Here is a 24551-nt window from a genome sequence, read left to right as displayed (position 1 = left end):
AGATGCGCTTTGCTAACACGTGTGGACAATTTTCTCTCCATGTACAATTCATTTCTAGTTGCCCCTGCTGTTTTTACTTAACGGTAATTTCAACCTTTATTTAAAGACGAGATGGGTGGAATTAACAATAAAATTAATTCCTTAACAAGCACTTTTCTTAGTTTAAGCGTTTTTGTACCCCCAGTGCTTAGGGATCTTTTGTTAGAGGTTCCAAGACACGGAAATCTCTCTAATTTTGATATTACACATTGAGAAATTCCCTGAAAAATGAAATCAGTCACATAGGTGGTATCTGCTCTTTAGCACCTTTCAGCTTAATTGACTTTATTTATAATTAACGGTTGACTCTCACCATGATGTAAGAAGCATTAATGTAATCTGTTCCTTTCATTCCAGGCAACGGTGCAAGGCCCACTCGAGCGCGCTCAGCTGTCACATGCGAAAAGAAAAGGCCACATTTGCCTGTTACACACATGGAACCAACAGCGCGTTCTAAAATTTACCTGGTCACATCCTCCTGGCTCCCCTTTCTTTTTAGCCAAGCTAAAGTGTTATCAGCTTAGCAGGATGTAAAATGAAATGCGCTACACATTCCCAGGACATAGGCGGTGTAGGAAGTTTTACTGTGGGAGACGTTTTCACAGCACATCACGAATACTCTGTGCAGAGATGGCAGGTTTCAGATCGAGTTTATTCTGGTTTCACATTCCTGCAATCGCACCACCATATTTTACTTCGCTCTTTTGCCATCCCCTTATCCATCTCTCTCTCCCCATGAAGGGCTTAAAACACAGTGGCGTTTCCAGGAGAGATCATCTCTCCAACGATCGCCTATGCCCGTGTCCCGAGTTACTTATACAAAGGTCACCACCTAGCAACAGTGCTTTGATCTCAATGGGCAGAATTCTTCAATGGTATAGTCACCGCTGTACAGGTTCATCTTGGGAATCCAAGTTTTATTTTTTTTTTATTTTTATTTTTTGGGAATCCAAGTTTTAAAGGAGTGTTAATGCCACAGTGATAACGGATAATGACTTTACTTTTTTTATAGTTACCGCATGGCAGAAGTAACCTAGTTCTTGCACTTTGAGGTGAACTGAAACCAGGTTTCATGTCATGTAGTCGCAGTGACTCGCTGGCACTGAGAGCCAGCCCTCCCCAGTTTGATCAAATTGCCTTGTTGTCCTGCGCATCACCTTCCCTGGGTAGTATCCGATTACATATTAGTGCTACGTAATCTCCAATGGAAAAGATACTAACACACCCAACCAAGTCAAACTGATTTTTAAGATCTTACATGGCACTACCGAAGAGTTTCTGTTCTTTTCTTTGTTGCACTCTTTCTGAGCACTGAAGCATTCCACATATTTTGCATTACATTGTGTGACCAGCTGAAAGAAAAACAACATTTTAGTCTTCATTCAAGGGCAGAGTTGTGGACATGCAAACTAACCTTGTTGTGATAATCATTTCACAATATATATGTTCATCAAAATACCTTGAACTACAATGTTAAATTTTATCAATAAAGGTAAAAAAGTAAAAAATACACAAAAAAGTATAATTGATAGCATTTGCCTGATGATCTGGGAAAAAATACCAATAATCAGATTACTGAGGAATAAAGACAGTTGTATACCCCAGAGAGTATTTTTTGTTTCACTAGTGCTATTTCTCTATGTTATCTTGGTTGTCTGTATACTTGTCTTATTTCTTCTACTAGGGGTTTGTCTCCTTTGTGATAGGTCCTAGGTGATATTTACTGAATGCATGTGGATTCTTCCTGTTGATGTCATTGGTTTTGTGAAACTTTTTCTTGGAATTCTTCAGGCACAAAACCTATGCTAAAAAGCACTAATGAATTTCTCAAAGAATTGACTAAGTTCTCAGTAAATTTTTGTTGAATTGACGTTTTTGTAAGGCTGTGATAAATAATTAGCCCCGTAGTTTGGTTATTCTTCCTGTTTATATAAGTTGGTTGAACCACTTTGTCAATCACACACACACACACACACACATATTCTGGTTCATGTTAATACAATACATGGGAATGGCCTCCTCTAAATACTAATGATAAAGACCCTGGATGTTGTTAAATTTCTGATTCTTATTTTTTCCCCTTTCAAATTCTAAAGAGGTTAGTGACTGTAAAAGGTCCAATTACCTGGTTCCTAGTGGAACGAACTGATTTCTTTGATGAATTTTTTAAAAAGTACATGTACTGCACCAACATTGTAATAGGTATGAAATGGTTTCCTGTGGTTTTTATTTCCATTTCCCTAAAGATGAATGATGTAGAGCATCTTTTCATTTGCTTATTGGTCATTTATGTATTTTCTTTGATAAAATGTGTATTCAAAACTTTTGCCCATTTTTGATTGAGTTGTTTGTCTTATTGTTGAGTTGTGAGAGCTCTTTGTACATTCTGGACACAAGTCCTTTGCCAGAAATATGGTTTGCCAAAAAAAAGTACATGTAAGATATTACAGAAATAGAAAAGGCAGCCTTTAAAAAATGTTGGTACTTAATTATTTTTCAGGAATTCATTTTAAACATATAAAATGAGACACTAATTACCTCAAATGTTTTTTTTAGAGTACTTTGGATGCTATGGAAGGAGAGCTAGAAATATGAAATTGTCATGACTGAACTCTGAAATTAATCTTTCTCACTTCACATCACTTGCTATAATTTGCTTGGCTGTCTCATTTCTTCAGGGGAGAGGCAAATGAAGGTTTCAGAGTCCATGGAAAGTTTTACCATGAAAACCAAAACTGTACAGACTCATCTCATTCTTCCCACCTTGATACAAATGAGAATTTACACGTGGAACAATGCAAAAAAAGAGAATTTAAAAGACTGAGAGACTAGGAAATAGAAAAGCACTTAGAGATTAGAGCAAGTTATAATAAATCCTTTGAGGTAACAGCTTTTCTGGTCTTAATTATGTTAACCGCCCTTATATAGTCTCTTTTTCCACCTTTACTCCATTCCATATAAACCTTAACTGCTTTTAAATGTCATGCCCCTATCAAAGAAAACAACCGTTTAGGAAAAGTTAACTTTTCTCTAGTATTCTTTAGCAGCTCTTTCCTAGTTTCTAAATTATCTGCTAGGACAGTCTTCAATAACTGTTCTTAGTAAGGGTAAGATAGGGTAGGGTATTTTTTAGACAGTGGGGACTGATTCCAGAGCATTATGTCATTGTGGTCAGGGGCTGATGCCCACGTTCAGATACAGTTGTAAATTGGTCGGAAGAAAATGCAGCACCGCACTCTCTCCTTGGGCTCCAACAATGCAGACAGAGGTCGAACTCTGTATTTCTTTGCATTACACTTGAGGAGTATAAACAGTAATCCATTTCAGTCTGTACGTTCATGCAAAAGAAGACATGACCCCCAAACTCGTGGCATTTCTTAATTCCTTGCTTTTTTTACCAAAGAAATGTAGGAAAACGCTACCTTGAACTGTTTTTCCAGTCGTGTCTTTCCTCCTACTCCTGGTATGAGGATGCTGTTCACATAGCTATGCAGTTGATTTGAGGATACTTCAGTCTCTTTTCCAAGAATGGCTTCCAACAAGGCATCGTGGATGAAAATGTACTGCTCCTAACAGGCACAATATACGGCAGTCACTGAGCAGAGCTGCTAAGGCCACCTCTACCCCATCCCTAAAATCGATCTTGGACGAGCTCTTCCCGTAGCAGGGACCTCCCCGTGGATTTCTTCAAGCATTACCCCTATCTGGGTTGCCCCCATACTTACTTGCTTATCCATTGTAACTTAGTTTAGGGTAGAGACTGTGCTGAGTGTAGTTCTATATTCCCTACCATGCCCCAAACCAGCGGTTCTCAACCTTTGGGTCGTGAACAATGAAAATACATCCTGCATATCAGATATTTACATTACGATTCATAACAGTAGCAAAATTACAGTTATGAAGTAGCAACGATAGTAATTTTATGGTTGGGGGTCACCACAACATGAGGAACTGTATTAAAGGGTCACGGCATTAGGAAGGTTGAGTACCACTGGCCCAAACCATAGGTTCAGTGTAGCATGCGATGGAGAAATGGGAGTTCAAAGAAGGACTTTAGAACCATTCTTTCACATATTATACATATATTTTTCACTCTCCACAGCCCTAGATCCAACTGTATTGGCTACATAAGTGCTTGTGTAGTTGCTGAGGATTCCAAATTTAAGATCCACACAGAAATGGAAAACTGGGAGCCAAAGAATGGTATCCCGGCCAGGATCCCTTCTAATACCAACCAGTGAATTCTTCCAGGCCCTGAGAGAATGAATCTGTCGCCTCAATGCCATTCACTGTCCGGAGCCCCGGCAGCCGCTTACCTCCGTCTGGACGAGGTAGTTGCGCTGTGTCCTGATGTGCTTCAGGAAGCCCAGGACGTTCACTGTGCTTTTGTCTTTGATCTGCTGCAGCATGCTGTCGATCACTATGTAGGTGCCTGTCCTGCCCACGCCAGCGCTGCAAGACAGGAGGACACTCAGTAGGACCTCTTGTTTTCTTATGTCATGAACTGCGACTGGAAGGATTACCATCTCAAGTGCTAATGAGCATAGAATCACCCTGTTGTTTAGACATGTTATTCATCCTGGATGGCATCCAAACAGTTTCTCAGCACAGGTCCCACTTCCCGAGTCTCGATGGGGAGCACAGCCTGCCTTCCTACCACAGGAGCTGCAGCCAGCTCCACAGCTGCTGTAGTGGGACAGGGGAGATTCCCTTGCTGATTCGGCCTGTCCCTAGTTCCCCAACGCTCCCCGTTATTCTGGGGGTGCCCACTGTCCTTTCAGTAAATCCCCTTTCTGACCAATGCCCCCCTCCCCCATCTGCTCCATATTACAAAGCTCCTATTCAAAGGGATACTTTCCTTTACTACGCCAGGTATAGAATACAAATGTCACATCTGGAAAACCTGGCCTCCTCTTCACATTTTTTTATTAAACAGAAGTGCTTGTGTACTGAATTCTGTGTACCGAGTAGCAAGCTTCTTTAGGCAGAACCCCCCAATGCCCCCTCCCGGCAGGTCCCCATCTCACACAGGTGTGCGATCCCCAAGCCCTCCAATAGCCATTCATCTCTATTGTAGTGATTCCTTACTGGGCTAGCAAACATGCAGAGTTCTCTGGGATTCTAAACAGAAGATGGGTTCCAACTTCTGCAAAGGACCTAGCATAGCATAAGAACAGCCCAAACAAGTACTGAGAAAATGCTGTGCAGCTATGAATATAAATCACAGAGTAAGCAACATCCACTTGAATACCAAACTGAAAAAAAGGCCAAGATTACAATTACAAACAAAACTCAGAGCACTTTTTAAACAACCAACCAAGGCCGTTTAAGGTATTGCAGAGAGAGTGGGCTTCCAGAAGGCTTTCCCAGTGCTTTTTAGAAGTTTATAAAGCACGTATAAACTCAAGTTTTGAAAATATAATCCTTTCATACACTATGATTATTATTATTTCATGGAACCCACTAGAAAAGCCATTTATAGAAACTCAAAATCTCTAGTGTCAGATGCTGTAAAGTGGTGTTTCAGGTCAGATTTTTACATATGAGCAGCCTGCAGCTTCCAGATACATAATGGAGATTTTATTAATACAATAATATTATAAAAATTAGAGTGTGTAAGAGAGTTTGTTTTAACCTTAAAAGCAGCAGATGCTTTCTTAATATCGTGGGAATATGGTGGTTTTATGTAACAGGTCTTACTGGTCCCAGTCTTCAACGAAGACTCAGTTCTAAATCAAACAGCAGCAGGACCACCGCGGTCCCGATGCCCCAGTCCACACCCCGCTCCGCCCACTTGGCCGGGAACCCAGGCAGGAGGGAAGCCAGGCCTACCTGCAGTGCACCAGCACCGGGCCCATCTCCGGCGTGCGGGCGGCCGAGGACCTCCGCACGAAGGTCAGGACGGGGAGGGCGTACTCGGGGACGCCCATGTCAGGCCACTGCGTGTAGTGGTACTGGATCACCACCCGCTCGTTCTGACGGCCCTTGGGGTTTCCCTTCTGACCCTAGAGAAAGGTGAACACGGACATCTTTACACTGAGTGTGAGCATTCGGGTAACAGCACCTCTGGCCGCGTGCGCCCCCGCTGCGGCTCCAGGCCAGGTTATTCCCGCCCCGCGGCATCTCATGCCGTAAATGGAGACATCTTCCCGGCTGGACGGGAAGTAACAGGCATTGCTTAGAAGGAAGAATGGTTTAAGAAAGAATGGTTTAGGATGATACCAAGAATGAATGTTTAAAGTGCGGTTTTTGGACGTGGAACCATACAGAGCACTTTGTAATTTGCCTGCAGGCCTCATTCCTGACTTCCAGCCCCGCCTCCAGAGGCTGCCCCGTGCCTTGCTTTCCGCTGACTGTGGCCAGGACCCCCCCACCCCACCTCACTCCACGCCCCGGGGGACCTTCAGGAGCCCAAGTGCAGGCGGACCCTGAGTGACAACTGAGTCTCAATCTCTATAAATTTATCACTTTTATAAGTGAATTTTTCAGAGTCCTTTTCCTTCAAGTGGTTGAACTTTTTACATTTTAACTACTTTAGATGAAAAATTTCCCAAAACAGATCACTTACTATGATACCGCTTTTCTTATATACCTTTTCTAAAAACGAAAAACAAAACAAAACGGTTTGCTGGCTCAGTCGTTACTAAGTAGGCACTGCGGCCTGCGGGTGCTTGGCCCTGTGCTACAACAAGGCCCCTGATGGCTCTGATTTCATAATTCTTCTGTGGACTCACATTTTCCTGTTTCTTTCTCATTTTCAATTACGACTTTACCCTCTTATCAGTGTGCAAAACATCTAAAGTTCTGATGTACTTCCTCCCCTGACTTAAGCGGTTTCTAAAATTAAGAGTAAGTGGGCCATGTTTAAAAACCTCAAGGGCTTCCCTGAGTAACGGGTGTTGCAAGTATGAATTGATTGCTGGCTTGCACCAGCTCAGTTCTGTTAGAGAGAACACAGATAACGCGGTGCTACTGACTTTTATATGCTTCTGCCATTCTTGGGGGGAAAACTAAACAAAGAAAGGACTCAATAGCCTTGGACCCCAGATGGTCTTCAGAGCAACTGAAATTGTATAAAATAATTTGAGTAAATGAATTCTTCTGGAGTAAGGGGGCTACAGCTTTATCACATTCTCAAAGATGTCCAAGACTCAAAGAAAAAAAAAATCGGTCAAGACGCACTGCTACGAACAGCCAATACTCCACGTCTCCGCAGAGTAACTAGTCCACATCCTCAAGGGGCATCGGTCCAGAGGACCCAGTGCTGCTGTCCTCATCTGAGTCTCGCTGGGACCGTGGAGTATGAACAGCCCGAGACTCACACCCTGTGGAAGGGCTGCTTTCAGGTTATCTGTTCCTCTTGCCCAAACTCCACGGGGCAAAACCAAGTGAAGTGGGTTTCTTCACTCCAGCCCTCTGACCATGCGTGTCACTGCACCTTTCTAAGGGGGATGTGGATTATGTAGCATTTAGTTTTCCATACTTATAAGTAGCATCCTGTAGGCTTAGCGTTCCTTAAAAGCTCAGAAAATTGGAATTAAAAAGCTAACGCAAGCCCTGGCCAGACTGGCTCAGTGGCTGGAGTGTCAGCCACGGACTGAAGGATCCTGGGTTTGATTCTGGTCAAGGGCATGTGCCGGTTGCAGGCTCAGTCCCCAGCCCTGGTGGGGGCAGGTGCGGGAGGCAACCGATAGATGTGTCCCTTACACATTGATGTTTCTTTCTCTCTATCTCTCCCCCTCCCTTCCACTCTCTCTGGTGAGGATTAACAACAAAAACAAAACAAAACAAAAGCTAACTCAACACAGATGCTGACGTTATCTGCCATGTACCAAAACCTGAGAGGACCTTTTCTAAAATGAAGCCTTCTTCAGAAAGAGGTTAAAGAACTCAATCAGTTAAACCCTATTCTGTACTCTGCCAACATTTTTCACACAACACAGTGATGACAATCAAAGAGCTGTGAGAAATGTTTTAAAATACTTTAAAAAAACCAAGCTGGTTATGAGAACTGGCCTTGGTTGTGCAGGCATTCCCATGCAAGTTTAAAGAGAGCCGCCCCGGGCGCCCGCCCCCTGGCCTTGATACCTTCTTCACTTTCGCGTTTCTGACTGAGAAACGACGAACAGTGTAGCAGGCGTGGACTTTTGTGCTCTTCAGTGTGACAATAATGTTTCCATACTCCTCACTGTTCTCTGTCGGCCAATACTGATCACATTTTCGCTGCAAAAAAAAAAAAAAGGTTGTAAATGGCAAATGCAATTTGTGCCACAATTGTACTGTTGATAACGTAACGTCAAGAGACGGTGTTAAGGCACAGGTAGTGTCGCATGTAGCCGACAGAAAAGGAACTCATGGGCTGCAAGCCACAGGCCGGCAAGATCATTAGAGACATGAGCCCAGTATTCACGATCATCTTTCAACACATGATATACTACCAAGCGGGCTTCCGAAGAGACCTGAATGTTGGACCCGTGAGAAATGTGGGTGGGACCTGTTATAATGGGAGCGGGAGGAAGGCGGGGCCGCACTCACAGCTGGGGCTGCCAAAGGCAAAACGGGGACTCCGGCGGCCCAAGTGAAGCTGCAGTGATTCGAGCACCAAGCCTGCAACTTCGCCTCATTCCAGCCCAAATCAGCATCATCTAACAGCTAAAACACTGACCATCATCTTTCAAAAGGGTCCTTTAATGCTGACCCGGGTGTTAAGGCGGTCTCTTCACCTCCCCATCTGAACCGTTACTAGTTCTCTGGCTACACTGTTTCTTCCAACTCCCCTGCTTCTGTTCTCTCTACCCCGACACGTGGATGCCCCTCCTGTCCTTTTCAGCCTGTGCAACTCTCCTCACTCACTGTTCAAATCTCACTTCAAAATGTCTGTGCGAGCAGACAGAGCCGTCCACTTCCAGCATCGCCCCAATACCTGCTCCTCTCCGCAGCACAGGTGACCCATGCCCACCAGTGCACGCTCACTCCGCACGAGCACGGCCAGGTGAGGGCAGGGACGCTCCTCATTCCTCTAACTCCGCGCCTGGTCAAGCCCTCCCCCCGCCCCTCCCCCCACACAGCAGGTGCTCCATAAATATGTTTTTGGAACAAGGATATATGATCAAGAGGCTCTTACTCTTCCTTTTTCCACAAGGTTTGTAATCATGATGATGATTCCAGTGTTTTGTTCCCAAATCATCCTCCAGAAATCTTCAAATGTAGACTTTAGAGGTCCCTGGGTGGCGATGTAGGCTTTTGCTTTGTTGTAACCCTTCAAAGACGACACAGCACAAAGTCAGACGGAAGCAGTGTCACAGAGCAGTCAACAATTCAAGTGCCAGCCGCGCAGGACAGGCTATGTTTCTAGTGAGAGCTCTGTGCAGCATCACAACACATCCGAACCTCCCCAATGGTCAGAAACAGGTGTGCAGAGACAGTCTGACTTACATCGACATAGTTTGCATTAATGTAGTCGCTGTGCTTGGAGTCTTTTCCTGGTAGAGGTCTTAACTTCACCCTGCTGTGATCATCTGTGGAGAAGAAAACAAAACAGCAAACCAAAATGTACAATTCGGAAAGAAGCAGGATTCCGAAGCACAAAACAGGCCAAGAGGTCATGTGGCATCTCCCAGAAGACCCCTGACATCGTTTGTCAGAAGAACAGAAATTAAAAGACCCGGCATCTGAACCTCATGTAAAAATCAAAGCCTCATGCTCTGGCCTGTGAGTGCCCCAAAATGCAGACAGAGGTCCTTCTTAGTCCATCTAAAACCACTGCAAGTTGCGACCCTCCAACATTTCCTTCTCCTACTTGAAAACCAATGTCCAAGGCCTTTGATTAGCCCATGCCCCCCTCCACTCCCCATTACTACAGATATTAAAAAAGTGATTGTTAGGAAAAAACAAAGTTTTGGGTCATGGGCATTCTTAAATGCATGGCTCAGACCACAGGCACGCCTAGAAATGATCTGTTTTAAAAGAATGTTCTTAGGAATGCTTTTGATTTTGATGAATCCACTATTATATTTTTTTACTGTTCTAATTTTTAATAGTTCTCAGGTACTGTTGAATTATTTAATTGTTAAGCATGGTATCAAAATGCAGTTATTTTAAAACTGGAAAAAGTCTCTTATTGTATAGCATATTGTCTTTGTAATATTTTTGTATACAGTAATTTTTTGTTCTAGCAAGTCCACAGCATCTATTTTCAGCGGTTTGCACTACTAAATTATTCCGGAGTCCCTGCCAGCCCAACAGAGCTTTCAACATTGAGGGAGCTACAGCTGCCTGTAAGGGTACTGTCCTTGCATGGCTCTGAAGTCAGTGACCAGATTTTAGGATCCACTTAACGTTAGCTGTGACCAAAAGGGGGTGATGCTATGTGCCTCTAGTTGCCCAACAGAGTGAGCTAGTGTTTCTAGGATAACAAACTAAATAAAATAAAGCTGAGGTCATAATTTTATTTTCCCTAGCTAGAAATGGGCAAAAGCTAATTCACATTTCTGTGTATAGTCATGGCCATCCAAGGCTAGTTCAAAAAGAAGCCCAATGAACAATGAGCCCAGACACGACTGACTGACTGTATCAAGCACCTTTTGAAAGCCGTCTACCTTCTGGGAACCGTGAATTGCTTGTTCTGACAAACTCAGACTATACTTGACATGAACAGGACTGCCTGATAGAAATAGACCCCAAATGAAAAATTTCAATAGGGCACCTGTATACAAACTGTTCTGCGTTCTTAGCATTATGTTGTCAATTATTTCTCAGAGGGACAAATAAAAAACATCCTTCAAGTTGCAATTTCACATTTAATTAATAAGGTAACAGAATGGCTAAACAGATCAATGCCGGAGCTGGCGTGCTGGCATCCACATGTAACTTAAAAGTTGTGATGCTTTGTGAGAAAGGTATTTTTCAGGCACATTCAAGGACACATTTTACTTGTTCCATGACATCTCCATGCTACTCTCTGCTATGCATAGGTATTAATACAGGGGTGGACCAAGGTGATGAGTGATATGCCCAGAACCTGGCCAAACGGCCAGGAGAACACCACAACCAACTCTCCGAACTCACAACAACGGAACCGCATGTGATTTGAATTTGTGCAAATAAAGTCACAATGAACCTGAGAAAGTATAACCACATCTAAGTGAAGACGGTGGTTTTCCAGCAAAACCATGACCCTTGGTCACGTCACACAGAAGCTGCTTTGATCTCCTCCCTTTGCTTTGCCACATGTTTAGCCAAGACAGTGAGGTCACTAGAAGTAGAGAGTGCTGTGGTGGAGAGAAAGGTATGTATGGACATGTGCCAGACACATGTATGCATTGATCACTGCCTTAGTCATATGGTTAGAAATGAGCTACAAATCCTCACAATCTCAGCACAATGAGCCTTGACTGGGTTGGCCAACAAATACTACCAGAGTCAATTCACTCACAGATGGAGAGAAAAGAAAAGTCTGACTCTTCTTCCTTGTTCTTTTGTTTACCTGACTCATTCTCTCAGATAACTGAAACAGATACTCTTTATCAAAAAAATGATTTGTGGTTCTTTTAAAACTTTATCTAGAGGAAGAAATAAAACTACATTCATAGATGACACAATATTGTATTTAGAAATGCTAAGAAATCCACACAAAAATAACTATTAGAACTAATAAATTAGTTCAGCCACGGTTGTAAGACACCATATAAACATGCAAAAATCAACTGTATTTCTATACATTCAGTGAACAATCTGAACATAAAATTAAGTAGACAATTCCATTTACAATAGCATTAAAAAGAATAAAATACCCAGCAATATAGTGCATAAAAATGTAGCACCTTTAAAATGCAGACTATAAAACATTTGTTGAAATAAATAAAAGATGACCTAAGTAAATGGGAAGACATTCCATCTTAATGAATTGAAAGAGTATTGTTAAGATGGCAGGGCTTCCCAAATTAATCTACAGATTTGATGCAATCCAATCAAAATCCCAGCTATGCTTTTTCTTATGGTAATAAACAAGCTGATCCTTTAGCTAATTCACGTGGAAACACAAGGGACCCAGATTAGCCGGGGAAAAAATCTTGAAGAAGAACAAAGTTGGAGGGCTCAGAGTTCCCCAACTTCAAAGCTTATTACAAACCTATAGTCAGTAATCAAGACAGTGTAGTACTGATATAAGGATAGACATTAATGGGATAGAATTGAGAGTCCAGAAATAAACCCTTATACTTATGGTCAGTTAGTTTTCATTAAACGTCCTAAGACAATTCAATGGGGAAGAGTACTGGGACAACTGGATATCAAGATACAAAGAATGAAGTTGACCCCTACCTCACACCATATACAAATATTAATTTAAAATTGATCAAAGACTATAAAAGCTAAAACCATATCATGACTGTGGATTAGGCAATGATTTCTTAGGTATGCCACCAAAAGCATAGGCAACAAAATAAAAAACATACACAGGATTTCTCCATAATTAAAAAAAAATAGGGTGACCCATAAATGTATACACACACTTTAAATAATTATAAAGGCAGTGTTTATTAAAATACATTTCATTCTCAAAACAGCTATCAGCTGTTACAGTGCGTATACATTTTTCTGGGACACTCTTGTGTGTGCATCGAAGGAGGACGCCATTAAGAAAGTGAGAAGGGAATGCACAGAATGAGAGAAAATGCTTGCAAATCTGTCCGATCAGGAATTTGTATCCAGAATGTCTAAAGAACTCAAACTAGAAAAAAAAGGGTAAGTAATCCATTTTAAAAATGGACAAAGAATGTGAATAGATATTTCTCCAAAGAAAATATACAAATGGCCAATAAGTACATGAAAAGATGGTCAACATCACTAATCACTAGGGAAATGGAAGTCTAAACCACGGTGAGGTACCACTTCACATGCATTAGGATGGCTCTTATAAAAAAAAAAAAAAGTAACAAGTGTTGATGAGAATGTGGAGACACTGGAACCCTAATATATTGCTGGCTGGAAGGTAAAGTGGTGCAGCCACTTTAAAAAACAGTTTGGGAGTTCTTAAACATTTTAAATATAAACTTACCACATGACCTAGCTATTGCATTCCTAAGTATAATCCCAAGAGAATTAAAGATAGATGTCTACGGAAAACCATATATACAAATGTTCGTAGCAGCATTATTCATAATAAAAAAGTTGAAATAATACAAATGTCCATTAAATGATAAATGAGTAAGCAAAACATGGTATAGCTATAGCACAGGGTATTATTTATAAGGACTTAAATACTGATACAGCTACAACATGGATAAATCTTGAACACATCATGCTATGCTGAAGAAGCCAGACACAAAAGGCCACATGTTGTCTGATTGCATTTATATAAAATGTCAACATAGGCAAACCCATAGAGACAGAAAGTAGGTAAGTGGTTTCTAGGGAGTTTAGAGGGAGAGGGGTGAACTGGGCGTGGCTGGGTAATGGGGTTTCTTGTTGCTAAGAATGTTCTATAGCTAGATAGTGGTGATGGTCGCACAACTCTGACTCCACTAAAAAGCAGTGCAATGTAAACTAGCTCTAAATGGGTGAATTTAATGGTATGTGAATTATATCTCACTGAAGTATTACAGACGCCAGCACTGTTCAAATTTAAGTGGTCCAACTTAAATGCACTATTACATAAAACTCTGTAATGTGTTCCTTACCATCATGTATGTTAACCATAAACACCTATGCCCCTGCCCTTAATAGCACAGCATATATTATCTGCCAGTGACCCAAGCACGGGTGTCTACGAAAAGTGGCAATCAAGCCATAGAAGCGGCCTGTGCTCCTATGGTATTCCTGGGCTCCATAAGAATAACACTTATTTGTCCTGGCCGGTTTGGCTCAGTGGATAGAGTGTCGGCCTGCGATTGAAGGGCCTCAGGTTTGATTCCAGTCAAGGACACATGCCCGAATTGCAGGTTTGATCTCCAGTGGGGGGCATGCAAGAGGCAGCTGATCAATGATTCTCTCTCAGCATTGATGTTTCTATCTCCCTCTCCCTTCCTTTCTGAAATCAATTAAAATATATTAAAAAAAAAAAAAAAAAAGAATAACTCTTATTTGAGTCCGGGATCTTCAGGATACTCTTGACCCTGGAAATATGTTGGATAGGACTAAACACGTGGGCCACAAGGACTGGAGTCTCATCATTAGGGCAGAGTTACCTAGTCTTAGATGGCTTTGAAAGTCAACTTATTTGATTCAATTTCAGAATTTCTATTTGTATTAAAAGATTTGGCTCTCGCTGGTTAAAACAATGTCAAGATAGCCACATGACATTAAAATTTTTTGGTTTCACATATGGAATCACATGTGAAAAGAGTGAAGTTCAGAACATTTTCTTTTAATCATCTTATTATTACGATTAATGAAAGAGATCCTACAGCTTAATGAAAGACGAAGGGGGCAGAAAATGTCCCCATTTCTTCCTGGGTACTGCTGAAGACGGGTGAGTGACAGGTAACTTGCAAGGGTAGCTGTTTGTTGGCACCCTGATTCTGATTGCTTGGCTTTCAGCTTACACCCCGCATGAAGATCTAATCTCCTCGCAGTTGAAGAGAGCTCGAAGTTGATTACTCACATGCTAAAATGTTGATGTATCTGTTTTTGTGCTTGTTATCTGGATGATTGGAATGTTCTGCGGTGATGTTCATGTCAGCCGTACAGCGTTGGACTTCCTAGTGAAGAAAGCAAAAGATTTCAGAGGTTTTAGACACACTCGAGACGTTGAACAACAAGCACAAAGTATTCACTCAGTCCCTAGCCACTGCCACTGTTACCTCCCCAAACAACTTCAGAAATAACTAGTATTGACTAGTCCTAACAAATGTATGAGGGATGTGAACAAGATAAAAGGATTTCATTCTTTACTAATTCATCAACCATCTACTTTAATACAGCTTTGTCCCTAAACATGGGGATTACAAAAGAGTATCTCTTTTTAAGTCTGTCACAGTCTCATGGGGGAGAAAACCATGCAAAAAGATGATGATAGTCAAGCGTGATTAACAGAAAAGAGGCCTGAAGAAATTAGGGTCAGAGCATAGAGGAATGTTTCAGATGAGACACCCTTCACGGGTCCTAAAGAGTAAGCCAGCATTTTCCAGGCAGACGTATAAAGCCCCACCATGAGTTGCAATATGCTTATCAATTATATGGTCTCATTTAAAAATTTATTTATTTTTTTGAAAGAGGGGGGAGGAAGGGGTAGAAGGAGGGAAAGGAGGGAGAGGGAGAAGGAAAGAGAGAGAGAGAAACACTGATTTGTTGTTTCACTTATTTATACATTCACTGGTAGCGTCTTGGATGTGCCCTGACCCCAGATCAAACCCACAACCTTGGTGTATTGGAACGATGGTCTAACCAACTGAGCTACCTGGCCAGAGCTACCTGGCCTCATTTTATAACTATCAGATTGCAAATTGACTATAAAGACTCAGTCCTGAAATGACACTGATATATAGCCCAATCGTCATATCTGGCTAAAATATATATCTCTGATAATTATTTGTGAGCTCTAATTTTATTTAAATCACCCTTCTTTACAAAAACAGCAGAAGCAGCAATTCTCATTGGCTACCTGTGCCATGGGTCTAAACATCATCCATTAGCCTAAACAAGGTGCTGAAAAGTCAAATTTTTCTACACTGTTATGCTTCAAACCCAGGAAAGTGCTGGAGCAAACGAATAAGGGAAGTCCTTGGCAGCGCACAGCTGCTACAGACAGGAGCGAAGTGGCCAGCCCATCAGGGGACAGTTTTCTATGTGGCAGACGTAGCAGCGTTTAGGAGCTCGCAGACTCTCTTTCACAGAGGAGCTGCAGAGCAGCTGTGGGTGTTTCCCACCGTGTTTTCATCGGGCATCACGAACACAGGACTTTCACATTCACAGAGGACTTCCGGTGACCAGGCCTCTCCTCTCCGAGGAGGAACCCACTTTAATCAAAGCAGCACTAGTATAAAAACAAAGGGGCGCCATCTAGTGAAAGAAACCACATTCATGGGCTCCCGATTCTGGGACGCCGTAGATGGAATTTTTCATAATTGTGGGCCTTCCCATTTGTCCATTTAAAAAAAAGAAGAAAAGCCCACAGGCATGAATTCAACACACTTCTGTGTTTCATGACAATGCTTACTCTTTTCTTACTCTTATGAAGTGTGATGAGCGCTGATAATTTCTATTCTAGTGGTTTATAATCTATGGCTTGGCAAATGCTGGCTGAAAGAGGCCTAAGGCTGCCTTTGGCTCTTTTCCCTAAAACGAGATGAAGTGTTGGGCACAAAGCGATGAGTCTGAGACCTCAACATGGACAAGAGCACAGCCCTGCTCGCCAAACTCAGCGCATCTGGGGAATGGGCCTTCGGAATCATCTCGAAAGCCCGAGGTAGACTCTTTTGAACAGTATCAGGGCAGAGAACCTTTGAAAGTGAATCTGTATTCTGGAAAACATGAATTCAATCCATGCACAGATCCCTGAACAACGTTGACACCCTTTGCTTCTGGGTTTTGAAGGTCATGGGCTGACAAGTACCTCTTCAGGGCTGAGCTGCTGGAAGACAGGGTACCGAGAGACCCCAGCTTTTAGTGCTGTAGCCGGAGATGCATGTTGTTTGCTGGTATTGCCCCCACTGTGCAAGTCTGACCACCCTTAGCCACGGACTGAGGTTGAGCCTCTATTATAATGTAATGCAATTGACCGAGCCTGCGTGGGAGCAGCTGTCTGCCCTGCTTACAGCAGTCATCCGATATGGCCAATCAGATTCTTGGTTGTCTAAAACCCTCCATCGGATCCGTTGCCTCTGTTTCACTTTTCCAATTATGTGAATGACAGAAAACAAAGAATCGTCATAAACCATGTTAAATCTGATTTTATTAGAAACCAGGGCGTTTGCCTAAGGCCTTGTGATTCTGTCTTGTTGATGGTGATGTCATCTGTAATTCCTTGCAGTGCTGCCTGGCTCATTCGGATGATAACTTCCTCTGGTCTCGGAGAGCGGCTTCCCCCATCAGAACTGGCACTTCAAAGTCAATGTGATTTTCATAGGTGCTGCACCTTCCAAGGGACAGTGGCGGACGGAGTGTGCATAGGAAAGTTGCCTACTTAGCACTCTGACCAATAGTGTAGGATTTGAGTTTACAACTATTTTACTGTCTATATAGCAAAGCTGGCATTCTCAAAATGACATCCTTAGCACCAAGAGGCACACAGCCACAGAAGAGATTTAAAATACGGTGAAACTTCAAAAATGAACACACACAAAACCTCTAAAAGCTGATAGTCTCAGGATTCTTGGGAGGTGAAGCAGCATAATCCCCCTCTGCGTGGAGACCTACTGTCCTGCCATCGGAGGCACAATTAGAACAAATATCTGGACGAAAATGCACCGGACATCTCTCGGCTGCCTCCGCGTCACCAGCAGGCCGAGGAGAATATCCGGGCCGCTGACCGTGTGAGGCCGAGCGTGTATTATTCTCGGGGCCGGGTTCAGCCAGCTGCTGGTCACACCGCATCGTCCCGCCTGGACTCCGCTCAGGCCGCAAGCTGCTGCCCACGATTTCTTTCCGATGCTGCCCTGACACTCTCTCCTCTTCCTCAGAAATCCCCCCCCCCCCCGAGAGGGGGGGGGATGCCACATTCCTAGCAGCCTCTCCAGTGCTCACCCCACCCTTCACCAACCCCCTCCCCATTCCCAGATGGTGTTAGCTCTGTTCCCTCTGACTCCTGTGCTCTGCTTCCTGCCACTTACCTAGCTCCTAGCTCCCCATGCCGGCCCTCTGTTCCCCCTTCCCCTCGCCCCCTCCCCCCCATCCAGAGGTCTATGGAAAACTGCCGCCTCACGGCTCCAGAAAGCCAGCCCGTCTCTGGAGTGTCATCGTAAGATGAAATGATCTTTTCTACTTGATTTGTGGAACTTGGCTCACTCACTTTTGTCTCACCCTTCGTATGAACCTCCACTTAATCAACCATGGTTGTCTTCATAATAAGGGTTTAAAAATGCTTCTCTTCAAGACATTTAAGATCCAAACTGGCATTTTGTCCCTGAGGCTCAGGAAACTCTACAGGGTCTTTCCCAGCAGGTGGCGGTCTGCACGCATCACCCCTCGGTTCCCTGATGGCCCGGGCCACACGTACTCTGCATCTCACATAAAGAGACTGTGGCCGCCGGTCCCTCAGCGCAGGGGCTCAGGTGGACACGGCTTTGTTCTCTGGATTTAAGATGAGCAACGGGCCCAAATTTAGCTCAGCTGGAGTTAATTGTAACCGAGGCAATGCCCCCAAGGATCTGGTCAAGGGTCCCAGCCCTCTGGCCTCACCCTGCACTCTCCTGCCCCCGCCTATTAATCCTGTCGACCCCAGGGGCCCGAGCTCCCCTTTATGAAGGGTCACGCCAGCACTGCGCCTGAGGGAGCCCCTGGATTATGACGGTGGAGCCTGGGAGCCTGGGTTTGAAGTCAGCCCAGGCAGCCAAGGGAACAGAGTCACTGAACGCCTCCCAGGACAATGATTGATGTTATTGCCAGTGACTGCAAAAGCCGCCAGAGGTATAATGTCGCCAGCTTTTCACAGGCTCCAAAATGTACCCGACAAGACAAAAAGCTTGCTTTCAGCATCACCAGAATTACCAGGGAACCCTTTTCCTCATTCTCCTCCAAGCAGCAAAGTTCTGAGAATGGAACAGCTATTCACCACAATTTTTGCCCCCCCCCCCCCCATCCATGATTTTTTAACAAGATGGGGCACATAGAACTTTCAGTGAAATACCCAGTCATTTCACAGGGATCTGCTCTTCTGCGCTCCTCCGGGTGCTGTGTCTGTGTTAGCACTTACGTTGCGTTGCCCTCTGCCTTCGCTGGGGTACACGCCGGCCTGCACCCAGCACCCTGACCTTGAGGGCAGGGTTGCTCTTTCACTCCTCCTCGTACTTTATATTGTGGCAGGTGACCAGGCACTCCTCCCTGTTAGACGAGCTGTTCTGTTCTTAGTGGCCAAATATCACTGGCAAGTGGTATTTCTCTATAACCTTAAAATTAGTTAATTTTAGGGCTTTATTCAGATGTTACATAAGATTTTTATAAGTCAGATTCCCAGAAATCTGGGAAGGCTGTAGACCAAAAAGACCATGTCACGGGCTGCTGGTATTCTCAGTGGGGGCTCCTGAATTTTGGCTCCTCCCCCTGCCCTGTTTTCACTCGCCAAGGCGATGGTTGACCCGTCAGTGGCATGATGGGACTCAGACAATCCCTGGTAATCCTGGTTTTTCTCCGCTGATGTCAGCTCATTACAGACAGAGGTTCAGCATGTGGGCTCGCTTCAGAAAGCCTGGGACTTAACACCTTGGCTGTCATTTCAAAAGGAGTCCTCCCAAAGCCTTCGTTTTCTCCTGGGTCCAGTTTCCTCATCTGTAAGACGGGGACAATAAAGCAGCACCCTCCTGGGTGGTCCCGAGGAGCGAGGCACAGGCTGGCCGTCACCATTCCAGGGAGAAGACCTGGCAATCCGGGGTGAGGTTACTACTGCTCCCTTACCATGATGAGGGTTTTGTTTTGTGTTTTTAAAATCACACACGGTCTCTTTTTCTGACCTTCCTTTTATAATAGCACATGACTATCTCCTGTTTCTAAACCAGCCTCAATACCTCCTTCCATAGCCTGTTATGTTTTCCTTTCTAGCAGAGCCAACCAAAAGCAATACTATTACTGTTTTTAAACACTGTCCATTGCTCCCGTTAGAAGCTGACAGTGTATCCGTGAGCTTTCCTGCTGTGTCTCATTCCCCTTTGCATTGCTCCCTTCCTGTTCTCTTGAGAAGGAAGGAGACTCCTCCTGTTCTGAGCAGCTCTGGTTTTCAACCTTTCAAACCAGACAGACTGTGAAATGACACCAGCAGAGCAACGCCTTCCCTCTCCGTCCCCCCTCCCTCCCTAACTACCTGCTCATAGATTTAAGCTCTAAAGTTCAATTCAGGCTCCAAAAGCTGCTGGCCTCTGCCTTTTTTTTTTAGGCTAGAAATAGGGTGCAGTTGCCCGGGATTTGATAACAGGCATGGTTGTGGTGCAGCAAAGCCATTTTAAGTCCCATCAAGTTTACAGAGGTGTAGCTGATTATTTTGAATAATTAAATGGTGTCGAAACCAGCTGTGATGAATAGCACTGGGGTCTCAAATCATAAATAATTGAGAAACTGGAGTTGCATTTGATCATCCTGATCAAATTCTGTTCTCTAGAGGATAAATGTTTGTCCTGAATACCATCAACATTGTTAAATGCCTCAATATTCTCGCTCAGTCATCCAGCCAACAGTCAATTGAACTAAATCACTAGAACACCACACACAGTTGCTGTCCTCATGAATACAAAACGTTTGACTTTAGACCATGTTCTCTGCAGCTGAAGAGGCTCCTTTTTGGGTAAGGGTTAGGGACATTACATACTTGACATGTTTTTATTTGTTCCACGAAACACAGGGCTGGGCAGGGTAACATCGCTCTACCACCTCTGCTTTGATTCCGCTCAAAAAACAAAACAAAACAGACACTAAGAGAAAGGCTTTCTTTAACACGAGTTGTTGCTGTCACTGCCTGGTGATGGCCTTCAGGACTCGGAATCTGCAGAGACGGAGCTCTGGCCCTATTGCTATTGCTCATCCTCCATGCGGAATCACCACACCTCCCAGCTGCGGCTCGAGAGAACCTCAAAGGGTTTGCCTTCCATCCCTTCATCTGATCCTCATGCCCATTTTGTGGAAAGAGGTGGGCAGGTTAGGATCCTCATCGTCATCTTCATTTTCAAGTAGAAATGAGACAGAGGGAGGAACTGGCTTGCCCGGAAAGCTAGCAGACAGCTGAGCTGCATGAACACTTGGCCTCCTCGGCACAGCTCCTGCTGCCAGGGATGTGCCTAGCGCGGCGCCTCGGTGGGGAAAAGGGCAGTCTAGTCTGTTTAATCGCTCCCATCGCCACCCTGTCACTGTGAACTGGCAGGGACCCCAGAGCTGGCAGGCGGCTGCACGCTGCGCGCTACCTTCTTTGCTGCACCCAGTGCTGGAGCCAGACGCCTGTTAGCCGGCTCCTCTCCCAGGATTCCTAGTCCAGGCAGCACCCACCTGTGCGGGCCTCCCTCGCCGTGACCCCAGCGCCTTCAATGATGAAGTTCATCATTCATTTTCCCCAACTTTAGGATGTAGGTGACACTGGGGCCATTTTAGAAAGGAGGATGCTGGATCAGAGACGCAGTGACTGGCCCAAGGGTGGCACAGCTCATTACGGGTGGAGCCAGGATCGCGATCCTCAGATTCCAAATCTGCAGGCCCCGCCACAGCTGCGCACCCTGGACGTCCTGCCCCTCTCCCCCCCACCGGGGGAGGGGGTGAGCCCTGTCCTTGTGGTGGCTGCCGCCCACTTAGGATTAAAGTGAAGACAGAGCCCGAGTTCGCCTTTCCACCTCTCAGCCTGTTCTTTCACGGAAGTGCATGTCGGGGACATGTGACACCTCATTTTTATTCAGGAAAGAATGCCTGTGAAAATGTAAGTGTAAGGAAAAAAAGAAAACGATACACAATCTCCATTTCCCTTGTGGTTATGCTTGAAGTCCACGCATAGCAGGTTTACAAAAACCCCTGTAAAATGAGAATGAGGTCTCTGGACACTTCACTCTGAAACATACCTCAAAATCCTCGGAGAAGCCGTGCTGGTTATTGGAATAGAGCTCCCCGATGTGTTTCACAAACTGTTTGACCGGGATGGCCTCCATGTCATCTGGGAATAGAATGACACTCAGAGTCACACAGCCCGTCTCCGCAGAACGAGCAGCACCGGTAAGGGGGGCGGAGGACAAATGTGTGGTTTTCGGAAGGAGTGATACCACGTGTCACCTGGAATAGATGTCCTGAGACAAGCATCGGGGTTCACTTTCCATTAGGGTCTCACTGCGATTTTGAATGTTTACGGTTAAATACGGTTTTTTAAAAAGGGACATCATACAAATCACCTCTATTCTTATAGTCAAGGCAACTTACATAGTTAAACTGCCACATACTCTTAACTAAAGGTCTGATCTTATCAAGGGTGCCTATTAGTCACGACATTTTATCACAACCTCATTGGTTGTTTTTTTTTAAATTGCTATTCAATGGGGCCCAGCTTGAAGTTGGGACGATTAAGTTCTATTTGCAATCTCTGCAGGCTAAGCAATCTATGGACACCATTACAGATAGATGCCACGTACAAGCCGCCTTAGGGTTCAATGCCATCTATGTTAAGTATTCAAGATTTTAGTTCAAGACAGCTGTGTCCACACGATGCCAAGTAATCCATTTGGCTGAAGTAACGGGAGTTTTTTGGTGCCGACAGCCTAGGTATGGAATCAGGAAGAATCCGCGTTCCCATTTGTTTTGTTGTCACTCCACGAGGGCGCTCTCAGTTCCTGACCCACGTGTGCTTCAAGCTGCTTTACCCAGATCCCGGCCGATGCCGGAGGGCCCCGGAGAAGCTGCCACGCCCCGCGAACTGGAGCTCCCCAACCTCTCCCCTCCCCCACCAATATTTCCTTTAAAAAAGACTCCGCTGAATTTGAGATAAACAACAGACATGACATTTACTTTATTCAGAGTGAAAGATCTTTGGCAAACGCACAAACATCTAAACTGCCACAGATGCTTTTCTTAGCAAAGGGTATGAAGATCTGTATGTGTAAATGGGTCCTACTTTGGCAAGAATGTTAGAGATCCGGGCCTGACAATCTGATTTCCCTTCATCTGGTGACAGCTAACATGGACTATGTCATTCCTCCTATCCTTTCTCTCTCGAGAGAGCAAAGCTCCAGGGTGGCTTTTTGCATCTATTGACATTTTCAAACTTGAATCATTCTTACTCGGAAAATAGCATCTCTTATAGTTGGTTTAAGGAAGGTGATTTATGTGTTCATACTCCAAACTGCTTAGCACAAGAGATGCTACTTGTCAAACAGGTGCTGCTCTGTAAGCACACATTCCTTCTGTGTGAACAATTAAAGACCTAATCATTTTAATAGGCCACCTTACGAAAAAATTGCCAAGTAATTTACCAATATTTCAGGATTGAAGCTGTTCATGAATATGCAATCACGTTGCACGCCCAAGAAAATCTATAGCTCCGTGATGATGTAACCGGCATTAGCTAAGTAAGCAGAGCCAAAATGTTTCCCCAGAATATTTAGCAGAATGCACAGTTAAAAAAATGTTTCCCACATTATCTGATCAGTTCACTTAAAATGTTCAGAAGTAAGCAAATTCTAAAATAATGATCAAATGGCAAATAAGTTAGCTTGGGTTGAAAAAGGGGTTAATTATGTACAAAATTGGAGAGTCTCTAAAATATTAACCCAAGAATAAGCTCATCTTCAAACAAGAGGCAAAATAAGTGAGATGGCATGCATCTAGCCCCTCAAACGCTCCCGGATACAGGCTCCAGCATTTCTCTCCTGGTCACTGTGAAATGAGACATTCCTGTTTCCAAGGGCAGAGTGTCGTAAGTAGTGTGATAGGTGGAGGAAAATGACAGGTTAGGACTGTAGATTCCTAACAAAGTCGTGGTGCTGTGACCGAGCACACGGACTCTAGTTCAAAATAAGAAAAAAACATGTCAGCTTTAGAACTATTTTACTCCGCAAGGGACAAGCCACAGCATTTTAGAGGTCACAGCTACCTCAAGTCATTAAACCATGCTTTAATGTTAACAGGCCTTTTTCCCCCCTGCAAAGTGCTCGTCTGTAACATCCAGGCTAATGCCATCCATGCCCAGGAACCAAGCTGCCGCTGCTCCAGGGCTCAGCACGCTCATCCTGGCAAGAGAAGACTCACTAGCCTCTCCAATTCGCTCCTATATCCAAGGAAGTCTAACCACTCCCCTCGGGTTTCCAGGCATCACCAGAGACACCACGAAACTGGCAGACAGACAGACAGCCACACACACACACACACGCACACCCCACATACACGCTGTACTGGCCACCATCAGCTACCCAGATAACACATTTCAGATAAATGAAACGGAGGGGCCATAAATCTTGTTTCAATATTAAGATGAAGATAAGGCTATGACTAATTAGAAGTCCTAATAGTTTTTCTCTTACACAGTTTTTCTATTAAATATCTTTCAGCACGAGCCAGATAATTATAAAATTGCTGTTTCCAGCAGAAGGCCAGGCAATTAGGGCATCATCATCACAGACCTGAGCAGCTCGATTTTCATCTGGACAGACCCTCTGCTACAAGAACACATCCATCTGAAAGATGTTATTGCCACTGAAACATCTGAGTTTCATCAACGAGTGCAGAGAATATTAGGCAAAGCCATGGACCAGGTGCTTTCTGTGTCCTTGTATGTAGCACATGCATTGAAATGTATGGTTTGCACACTCATCTTAGAGTGGAGAGACAAGCTCAGAAAGATTAACTGAAGGCTGCAGTATGGCTGCGAAAGCTGGCCACCGACCCAAGGTCCAGACGCTCCGGCT

General features: G+C 44.2%; 1 protein-coding gene across 3 annotated transcripts in view; it reads right to left on the bottom strand.

The window, feature by feature from the left end:
• Positions 1-24551, bottom strand: part of PTPRG (protein tyrosine phosphatase receptor type G) — a 675258-nt gene that overhangs the window by 18626 nt on the left and 632081 nt on the right. For all 3 annotated transcript variants that reach the window (XM_070390897.1, XM_070390899.1, XM_070390898.1), the window contains 10 exons: positions 21723-21814; positions 14642-14738; positions 9475-9557; positions 9164-9298; positions 8128-8262; positions 5872-6044; positions 4356-4491; positions 3462-3608; positions 1298-1391; positions 353-429 (listed from right to left, as the gene is read on the bottom strand). In XM_070390897.1, the coding sequence (XP_070246998.1) occupies positions 353-429; positions 1298-1391; positions 3462-3608; positions 4356-4491; positions 5872-6044; positions 8128-8262; positions 9164-9298; positions 9475-9557; positions 14642-14738; positions 21723-21814 (1169 nt within the window). The remainder of the gene's footprint in view (positions 1-352; positions 430-1297; positions 1392-3461; positions 3609-4355; positions 4492-5871; positions 6045-8127; positions 8263-9163; positions 9299-9474; positions 9558-14641; positions 14739-21722; positions 21815-24551) is intronic.

This window comes from Myotis yumanensis, unplaced genomic scaffold, assembly GCF_028538775.1.
Source record: "Myotis yumanensis isolate MYYU_CA2020_CCGP unplaced genomic scaffold, mMyoYum1.0.hap1 SCAF_14, whole genome shotgun sequence".
NCBI lineage: Eukaryota > Metazoa > Chordata > Mammalia > Chiroptera > Vespertilionidae > Myotis > Myotis yumanensis.
This window is presented reverse-complemented; position numbering and strand designations above follow the sequence as displayed.